General features: G+C 59.7%; 3 protein-coding genes across 3 annotated transcripts; 1 reads left to right on the top strand and 2 right to left on the bottom strand.

The window, feature by feature from the left end:
• Nucleotides 1-1,125: 1,125 nt before the first annotated feature.
• Nucleotides 1,126-3,462, top strand: BXZ73DRAFT_105937 (uncharacterized protein; the record flags this gene model as incomplete). Its single annotated transcript, XM_048016448.1, has 6 exons — nucleotides 1,126-1,371; nucleotides 1,482-1,688; nucleotides 1,740-1,985; nucleotides 2,043-2,435; nucleotides 2,578-2,674; nucleotides 3,431-3,462. The coding sequence occupies 6 exons, from the start codon at nucleotides 1,126-1,128 to the stop codon at nucleotides 3,460-3,462; spliced, it is 1,221 nt and encodes a 406-aa protein (XP_047873271.1).
• Nucleotides 3,463-3,988: 526 nt separating this feature from the next.
• On the bottom strand, nucleotides 3,989-4,574 carry BXZ73DRAFT_22399 (uncharacterized protein; the record flags this gene model as incomplete). Its single annotated transcript, XM_048017648.1, has 2 exons — nucleotides 3,989-4,324; nucleotides 4,404-4,574. Coding segments are annotated over 2 exons (507 nt in total), but the record flags the coding sequence as incomplete, so codon positions are not given.
• Nucleotides 4,575-6,132: 1,558 nt separating this feature from the next.
• On the bottom strand, nucleotides 6,133-8,889 carry BXZ73DRAFT_105935 (Pkinase-domain-containing protein; the record flags this gene model as incomplete). Its single annotated transcript, XM_048016447.1, has 10 exons — nucleotides 6,133-6,210; nucleotides 6,269-6,296; nucleotides 6,323-6,597; nucleotides 6,659-6,748; nucleotides 6,801-6,989; nucleotides 7,054-7,081; nucleotides 7,135-7,410; nucleotides 7,463-8,178; nucleotides 8,229-8,480; nucleotides 8,557-8,889. The coding sequence occupies 10 exons, from the start codon at nucleotides 8,887-8,889 to the stop codon at nucleotides 6,133-6,135; spliced, it is 2,265 nt and encodes a 754-aa protein (XP_047873269.1).
• Nucleotides 8,890-9,867: the final 978 nt, after the last annotated feature.

The raw sequence follows: 9,867 nt of genomic DNA, 5'->3' as shown, positions 1-9,867 counted from the left end.
TCTTCCTTTTCGCTCTTCTTGGGCTCGGGATGATCTGACGGAAGCGGTGGTGCTTCCGCGAGACCTCGCTCTGCCATGATGCTTCATACCCCAATCCGAAGGCTCAGCTCGCACAGAGATGACGCACCTGGTTTCGCCCGGCCTGATAATACCGCACCCCGGGTCGGAGGACGCGCGCGCTGCCTCGCGGTTTGTGCTTTGAAACGCGCTTTGAGATCTATGTATCGTGCTTGAGCAACACTAGTCTGAGAGGATGGAAACCGACGACGCACCTCGAGCCGCCTCTGCCGCCGCCTTCTCCTGACTCATCTCCTCAAGTTCCGCATCCCATTCTATCTGCTGCACGCGACCTTTCTTGGTGCCAGAGGCAGGCTTTCCTATGCCGAGGATTCGCGCCGCGTTTTCGTCTATGTCGTCCTCGTCTTCTTCTGGACGAGGTTCTACAGTCGGCGCGGAATCCGAGAGTTTCTGTCGTTCAAGGAGCGCAGACAGGTCGACTTCGGGCTCGACGATGGCTTCACCTGCAAGACAATGTGTCAGGACGGCAATCTATCTGGGCGCGCAAGATCTACTCGCCGTCAGAGTCTAGCTCGGGCTCGGGTTCAGCATAGCGGTCCACGTTAGTGCCAAGCTGCCGCCGTCCATACTTTTGTGCCATCTCCCGCGCCGTCTCCTGTTGCTCTTCCTCATTTAGCTCGACCTCCTCCTCGCCTTCGAGGACGAGGCGCTTCTGAAACTCTGCAGGCCGCCCGCGTCCTCGTCCACGACCCCGCGCACGCAGGTACTTGCCGAGTCCACCGCGCGACTTGCCTCGACCGCGCCCGCGCCCACGTCCCGGCGCGCCAGATTCCGGTGGAGCGCTTGCTGAATCGGCCATGTTTCTCGGCGTTGCCAGAAACAGGTGTATGAATATGGAGGGATGTCGGAAAGGGGAGCGGATGCTGGTCGGAGCGAAGGGGCTTTCGCGCTCGCCACTGGAGAGGGTGCGCGGGCCGGGCGAAGGACCGAGATTAGGGTTATCAGCCACGACGGCCTCTTGAGGGCCAACTTCGCAACCACCGTCTGTGCCGACGTCCAGCACCCCTCCAACGACGACGACGGCCCCCGGTCGTGCCTGCGCCAGCCATGATGCAAACCGCCGCCTTCTACCAGCACCCGCCCCCAGGCCCGCAGCCCGTCGCCGCGAAGCCCACCGGGGCGGCGCAGCTCGGCGCGGACGCGACTCGCGCGTCCGTCGCCCACCTGCTCGCCGGAGCATTCGCGACGCCGTGCTCGACGGCGGCGCACACCTTCGTCCAGATCGTTCCGCCGCTGTCCCGCTTCCAGCTTGCGCTCGACGTACTTATGCCAATGCTCGACGCTCCCGCCGAGGTGAGTGTCTCGCCCCCTTCCCCTTCCCCCACCCCCGCTCCTGTGTCCCTGCCCCGCATCGGACGCTAATCTCCAATGACTACCTGCTGACCACCCGTCAAACCTTGCAGCTGACGCAACGTATATTGGTGTCCTACATCCTCTTCTCACTCTATGCCCCGCACCCAATTGCGATTAATCCGTTCAAGTCCGTACTCTATGCAACGTTTATCAAGGAGCGCGACGCCGCTGTGCGGGTCGCCGAGGTCGGGGGAGTTCACGAGAACGAGCAGTTTGTGTGGGTGCTCTGGAAGATCCTCAAGGGTGATGGGAAGGACGTGAGTGTTCCGCCTCTGATCTGTGATTGGCATTAAGCCTGCACCCACCAGATCGGCCCGTTCTCACCAAACACGTTGGCGAAGTCGCCCCTGCCGCCCAAGCTGCGGGCGAGCAATCTCGCCCTCGAAGAAGAGGCTCCCCTCTGGTCGCTGGAGAATGGGTTGCGGAACGGGTCCAATGGGTCATCCGAGGCCGCCGTGTCCGCCGAACGCGACCATGAGAACGAGGCATACTCGCGGGCAGCGTCGCTGCTTCTCGCCGCACGCGAACGCGTGCTCTCGCTCTCCGAGTACCGCGTAAGTCCCAGTACACTCTCTGTGATTCTCCCACCCATTCAAGCCACGCACCCCTAGGCCCTGCTGCCCATGATCCCGAAGATCACATCGCCGTCGTTCGTCACGTCGAGCGATCTGCCGTCCATTCTGGCCATCAACCCCACCCTCGGTCACCCGCTCGTTATCACCCTGCTCACCATGGACTCTGACGTCGGCTCGGAACCTTATCTGGACGTCCTTAGGACGCTCCCGCCGACGCTGCCTTCGTTCGACCTCGTCGGCAAGCTCTTGCGCGACACGATGACTATCAACGACCATTCTACCGGCGGACGGACGACCATCGCGGACGTCGTGCGGACAGAAGTGCTCGGCTGGTTCATCAACTCTTGCGTCTCTTGGTTGGATCGTGCGGAGCAGGACGAGCGGGAGGGCAACATCAGCGACGACCGGTTCACGAAAGGTGTCCAGAACGTGTGTTCCTCCTTTTACTTCTGCGCCCCTCTCTTTGCTGAAACTATCGCCCCTCTTTCCCGTCCATCCCCTTTCCTGGACGTACACCCATTTCTTCTGCCGCACCTCCAGCTCTGCCGCTTCTTCAACTCGCTCATCAAAGCTCAACATCGTCGACCCCGCCTCGGACGCAGACTCGGCCGAGATGGCGCATTTCACGCTCCGCAACTCGAGCCTCGAGGAGGCGAACACGCTCTATCGTGTTCTCGCATGCACAAGTTCTGACGAAGAAGCCCAAGCCCGGTTCTTATGTAGCCCATTCGTTCTTGAATCCACCCGGACCTCGTGCTCGCGGATACCTTCGCTCCTCGCCTCGTCTTGCCCGTCGTGCCCACCCAACTTTAAGCTTCAGCCCTCCACTGAATGTAACGTCTTCCCATGTATATGTGCGCGCTCGCTCGCGCCAGCCTGTATCACCTGCCCCCCCCGCGAGACCTCCCCTGTAGATGTGTAGATGTTGTATGTACGACTCCCCCGAAGCGTCACCCGCCTCGCCGCCGCGCTTACATATGATGCGTTCGTTCTTCCCTCGCCTCCGCCCCGTCGTCCCCCGTGTTTTGCGTTCTTGCCTTGCCCCTTGTTGTGTACCCGGTCCCCTCCTCGTCGTCTTTGGACTCGCGCACTATATCCTCGTGACTGACCCAAGTAGCGTTATTAACAACTTATTGATACCTGTATTTTCCTTGTACCACCTCGGCTGCCTTCTCGACTTCGATTGTGCAGCAGAAGTTTCTTCGTCCACAACTACCTCTCAATGCGCAGCAACGCAACAATCACACCACTACGGGCACTGAAGTTTCCGTGGACGTGGTGGCGTATATTGAATATTGAGGTATAACGTCATACGAGGAAGTGACGTATGCGGTGTTCCATTCACACGTTTATCATACACTATACAGAACCTTCCATATGTGCAACACCATTGTATCCAGAATGCGCTGCATCCGACCCCACAGGCGTGAAAGCAATTGCTATCAACCACTCGTAACCGTGAACGATGTGCGCAAGCTCACCGACTACAGATCTTCCATCAAAGCACCTGTCCGTCCCGGATCTGTAGGTCTTCCACTCCAGGTTGCGGTATCGATCACGGAACGCAACAGCGGATATCTGACGGACAAGAGGCCGAGGGTCCGTGCGAGGATCTCGACCTGTGGCAGCAGGACCTCCTCCTCAAAGACCTTCGCCAGCTCATCGTCATCCGGATCCCAGAGCTCCGTCGGAGCCGCGCGTACTGGAAAAAGTCGAAGTACACCCTCAGGTGCGGAGGCTCGACATCGGCGCGAGTGCGGCGGCGATGCGCGCCTGCACGCACCGGCAGCGAAAGAAACGCCGACCACTGGGAGTCAGCGCGGGCCGCGGGACGGGTGGAGACGGCGCGTGACACGTACCGTCGGGATGCTCTGCAGCGGCGTGCGCCGGACGGGGAAGTCGCCCTCGTCGTACGGCTCGTCGTACCTCAGCAGCGTGAGGCGCTCCAGGCGCGGGAACGCCCCGCCGGCGACGAAGCGCAGCATCGCGTCCTCGGACGTGCTGTCCGCCCTGTACTCGATCTCCAGGCGCTCGATGTCCGCAGCGGCGCAACGTCGGAGGATGGCGAGCATCGCGCCGGAGCTGTGGTAGAGCGAGGGGACGAGCCCCTCGTGCAGCCACGCGAACTTCCAGTGGCGGAGGGACAGCGCGCGGAGCGTGGGCGGGAGGTGCTCGTACACCTCGTCCTGGGCGTTCGGGCAGGCTATGACGAGCCTCTCGAGCCTCGGCCAAGGGAAGGGGCCGGAGCACCCGGAGGCCAGAGGGGGGCTCGCTCGGTGGCGCGCCCTGGCCAGGAGTTCCATCCGCGGTAGCAGTCGCTGGGCGTTCCTATGCCGTGTGGGGGAAGGGATTTGAGCGCAAGTTTGCGGAGGCGGGGCATGTTGGGGAGAGCGTCACCGCGTGAGGAAGATCGCCGGTGGGGGGATCTGCGTTTATGATGAGCGTAGTGAGATGCGGCCAATCGAGGTCCCGGAGGGCATCCACGGGCGTCGACGCGCCTAGGAGGTGTAGCGTCTCTAGCGTCCCATGAAGCTTGGACAAGATGGACGAGAGAGATTTTGCCTCTGAAGAGTGCATTTAGAGATGAGAAAAGGGATAAACCTTACGATACTTGAAACCAGATAGGGCGCAATAGGTGGCACGTCGACCTTGTGTTCGGCTTCGGTGAGCATAGGACTGAAATGCAACCGTTCGAGGGTGAAGTGACGGAGACTGGGGACGGCTAGGATGCGAAGGAGTATATCGTATGATAGGCCGTGGCAGTTTTCTGCCTCTGAATTGAGCGTTATGGAAGAGAGATTTATGAAGGAAGACAAGAAGTCTTGGAAAGAATCGTGCAGACAGAGGGAGTCGCAGAGACTTGGCTTCTGGCGAGATTCCGGAGACAATGTGTGACATTGTCGCAAAACTTCGGGGCATTGGTCCACAACACTAAGATGTCTAAACCATACCGACGAGTTGAGAAGGTGGTGGCGCAGCAGCGGATGACGGCGGGCGTACCTGACGTGGATGAACAACGCGGGTTTCTCCTGTCGATATCGCTGGAATACGCGTGCGCTGGGCCACCAAGGTGGATTTGACCATAGGTTCATGCGTAAGATCGGTATAGAACAGGCAGTGCCAGCTCTCTCAAGCGTTTGCATGTCGCACCGAGATTATACGCCGCCTGGCTTCCCACCAGCAGCTCCAGAACGAGAATTATCACGTCATCATTTAAGCAGTCGAGAGTTCCGCCCAAACTATCACTATCCGGATACATCAGACACATGTCCAAACAATAACCATTGCTACTCACATACGGAGTTGCTTCTCAAGCATCTGAGTTCGAGCAGCGCAGGAGGAGGGAGTAAGAGGACCGCTTTTCTAAGGGGGGCTCCGCAGCTGATCTCGCGTGGATTAGACGCCCCAACGCTCCGTTGCCCACTCTCTGCGTCTGCACCTGTTCGTTCGATGCGCCAGATATAGAGCATGGACATCAGCAGAAGTTGTCCTGAACCGCCATGTCTTCCCATGCTACAACCTCCAACGAATACTGAACAGCCGTCACTAGCTGACAACTCGCTTCATATGTAGATGCAGTGGGACGTTGACCCAAAACGCCTACACACGCGCGACGAACCCTCCTGAAGAACGCGTTCGGATTCGAGTACACCGTGATATTGCCATTTACATGCATGAGCATACCGTGTACATATGGGATGGGATGGGCGGCAAGGAGGAAGGAAGGAAGGAAGAGGGAGGCGGATGCGGGAGAGCCCCGCGCGCCGCGCGCGCACCTCGCGGAATATGCGCGCTTTAGCTAGTCGTTCGTCGTAGTGTACAATAACAAGGGTAGGTCCGCGCGGAGGCGGCGGGGGGCGGGGCAGTCAAGAGCACGAGAGACAGAGGTACTAGAGAAGGAGAGAAGACCACAAAACTAGGTGGGGCCTCGGACACGGCGCGCGGGATAGATAGATGGTTAGACATGGGGGACGTAGGCGTGGCGTGGGCGTAGGCGTAGTGGGTGGGGGTCGGGAGGTGTGGTATGTCGGGGGAGAGTCAACAGAAACAAAGGGAGAGCGTACGCAACGGTCCGTCTGCGTCGCGACACCAGGCCTCAACCGGGTGACGGAGAGGATGGCTCGACTCATGATGCCTGCTTGTTGCGGAAGCGGAGCAGGGGCGCGAGGCCGGAGAGCGCGCAGGCCTTCTTCAGGAACTCGTGCTGAGGGGTTCGGAATATGTCAGGACACGTCGAGGTCAGACGTCGGATGGAAGCTCACCTCGAGCAGCTCGTCCGCGGTCGCACGGCTCTTGACGTCAACACACAGGCACACAGGAAGCCCTTGAGTTCGCGTGAGAGCGCGTCGGGCTTCTTGAGCGTGGGCGTGCCGTTCGTCGCGATGAGGTACAGCGCCTTCAAAGGCTCCTCATCAAGGTAGGGCGGCTCGTTCTCGATCATCTCGATGGCCATGATACCAAGCGACCAAATGTCGACCTTTGCGCCGTACTCCTTTTGCTTGACGACTTCGGGGGCCATCCAGTACGGAGTGCCCACCATCGTCGCGCGCTTGCTCTTCTGATCGGTGAGCTTGGCAGAAACCGAAGTCGGCTGCGGCGCGGCGGAGGATAGGAACGCGGTGAAGGTGAAGAGGATACGTACTGATCTTGACGTGACCCTGCGCGTCCAAAAGCACGTTGTCGGACTTGATGTCACGGTGAATAATGGACTGGCTGTGCAGGTGACCGAGACCCTTGCACGTCTGAAGTGCGACTGTGAGGAAGAGGCGAACAAATAGTATAGATCAAACGCACCTCCAAGCAGATGCTCGAAATCTGGTCCTCCTCCAGCGTGTTGTTCTCGATGATGTCAGTGAGCGCACCGCCCTCCATGTACTCCATGACGACCCAAAGCTCGTTGTTCTTGACGAGGTACGAGTCGAGGAAGTTGACGATGTTCGGGTGCTGGGACTCCTTCATGACGAGAATCTCGTTCACGATAAGCTCTTTGCGCGGTTGGTGACAGGTCCATCTCCTTGATGGCGATTTTCTTGCCCGTTGCGTGCACCTTCGCGACGTAAACATGTCCCGAAGCACTACAAGCGCCGATTCAACGAGCAAGCAACAACAGAAGCAATAAGACACACACCCCTGGCCAACTTTGCGGATCTTGCTGTACAGCAACTTCGGGTCGTCGGCGCTGACGACACTCCGAAGCTTCTCCATAATCTGCGCCTCGTTCATCGTGCTGATCCGCTTCTCCTTCTCCACCTTCGGCTTCTCCAACGCAGCGGCCGCAGCTGCGACGCTGCCGTTCCGCTCGTCGTCGCCGCTTCCCGTGATAGTGACCGCGGCTGGTCCTTGGGACCCATCGGCTTCTTCGCAGGTTGAAGAGGCTTGACAGGTGGGGGGCCGACCGTCGCACCTGTGAGACCCGATGCAGGCTGGAGCCCTGCATAGTCATTGCGGGAGACGACTTCGCGGGAGCCATGGGTGGCCGTGGTCCGCCGCCTTGGCGGTCCAGCGACTCTTTGCGCTCCGGCTGCATGAGACCTGGCGGCTTGGTCATCCCCTCCGTGGGCGGGCCCTGGGCCTTTGCCCGCAGACGGAGTTCTGCCGACGAGGGAGAGTGGTCGGGGAGGGGGGGCTTGGCCGGTGCCGATGGCGCGGGCCGGTTCGCTGAGAGCAGGGGACGCTGGGGAGCCGGGCGCGACGCCTGCAGCTGGCCGGGGGCGCCCATCGGAGGGATCGGGTTCCGCATGTTCGCATTTGTCTGCGCGGCGGACACGGTGTTGGCATGGTGCAAATGTGAGCCGTTGACGACCTCCGCGGCGCGGGCAAGAGCAGCTTGGGTGCCGTTGACGGCGTCGCCGTTGAGGTGTGCAGGGGCCGAGTCTTGACGTTTGATCGATGGACGGTCGGACGACGTGGAAGTCTTCGGGATCCCAGCCCCGCCGAAACCGGTACCCGCGTTGAATCGTGGTGCGCTCGAGGTGTCGGAGTACGGGGTGAGGGTGGACGATGATGAGTACGAACCCTGGTTGCGTGCGTATCCCATGCTCTCCTCCATCTCCCGCTTCTGGTGATCCGTGTAGAATTCCAGGACATCGAGGACAGCCTGGGGGTCCTTTGCGTAGTCTTCTCGGGTGATGGCGGACTTTGTGAGTAGCTTGCTCCATGCATCGGGCAGACCCTATAAACTCAAGTTAGTAACCCACGCCACGAGGGATACGAAGGACGCACCGTAAAAGCTCCAGAGTTGGGATCAAACCCAACGTGGACCTTGTGCACGAAGTTGGTCGGGTTGCTCACACCCATGAGAGGACTCCGTGAGTAAATGTCGTCTTGCCATCCGTAAAGTTCCTCGTCGCTCTTCAGTGAGAAAAACATGCGCTTCTCCTTGACTTCGAGGAGGAGGCAATAAGGCTTCAAATCTGTCCGCTCGATGTTTGCGATTTCGGACAGCAGGATCTGGCTTTGATATTGGGGCGAAGACTGCAGAGCCGTGTCAGCACGTCTCAATGCCAACGCGAGTGGGGGAAAAGGCGTATATATGCAGGAAAATACCGACCTCGCTCTTGTGTATCGACAACGTCTGCTCTTTCAGGACCAACCACTTGGGCCGCCAGAGCCAGGATACGAGCCCATCCTCCTTGACAAGAACGGTGCCGCAGCGGACGATGTTGGAGGAGTTGACCATGTCAGAGTTGCGGTTGGGGGAGCCGCCAATGCCTGAGTAAGAGGACGCGTAGGAAGAGCCGGAGGGTGACGACGTGCCGACTGAGAAGGAGGAGCCGTAGCCGGAGCTAGCGAGCGCGGCTTGGACGTCGTTGCCACGGCGGATGGGAGCGGCGGGTGCTGGGCGGGAGGGGGTGAGAGACGCGGTGGTGACCTGATACGCCATGGATATGATCTGTCCGCGGGATTGGGGCCAGATGGCGGCGGATCCTGGATCGCAGGGAGGGGCGCTGAGGGCGGCAGGGGGAGCAGGTGTTCAGCCGACGGCAAAAGCTAGCGCGAGCGCCGCCGAGAGCAGCGATATGGCGAGCGGGGTGGTGGCAAGGGACACGAGGGCTGCGCAGGGGATCGTCGGTGTCGTGGGTCGTGTCGTGGGCGTCGTGGAGGGCGTCGAGAAAGCCGGTCGGGGACGGTGCTGGCTTTGTTTGAGCCTGTGGCCCAGCAATCGCTCGTTCCCCCTTCCGGATTGGGTGACCAATCCGGGCTCGGATCTGCCCGACGCCCGTTCCAGATTGTCACGGCAACGAATCCCAGTCCCTTGCCCTCTTCCTCCGTCCTCAACCTGAGGTCCATCCATCTTCTCGCGCACTGGCACAAATACACCCGAGCATATCGACGCCCAGCCAGCCTCTTGTCTGCTGCTCCTCCCCGTATGCCCATGGAGACGTACGGACACACGAAACACTATGCAAGACGCCTCTCTGATGGTCAGGGCACTGCATACATTGTCGTCTGTAAAACATCACCGCGCATCTCGCATGCATGCCCTCGTTGACCAGTAAGTAACACTCGATCACTAGGCGAACCTTTGCCGAAGACGACCGGCCACGCGGACGAGCGTTGTTCTCGCCGAAGCCCGTCTATATCTGTATGTGCAGTGCTCTGAAGTGTATCTATGTGAATTACGATGATCCCGGTTATGCTGCATGCCGTTACGAGCGCATGTCGGACCTCGACGATTCATGAAGTCTAACACATCGACTGTATTTTACCAAAGTGCTCCCGTTCGCGACCGTATATCTATCGTAAACAACGACGCCCAACCAGACATCACGAGGGTTCTAACCTCGAGCTACAGACGTTTGTGTCGAGGTGTTAATCCAATGAAGACTGCGCGGCCTGACAAGACGCATCGAAGATTGCC

Source organism: Epithele typhae, assembly GCF_022376455.1.
Source record: "Epithele typhae strain CBS 203.58 chromosome Unknown BXZ73scaffold_73, whole genome shotgun sequence".
NCBI classification, from domain to species: Eukaryota; Fungi; Basidiomycota; class Agaricomycetes; order Polyporales; family Epitheliaceae; genus Epithele; species Epithele typhae.
The sequence above is the reverse complement of the archived record's forward strand: the minus strand, read 5'-3'. Positions and strand labels throughout refer to the sequence as shown.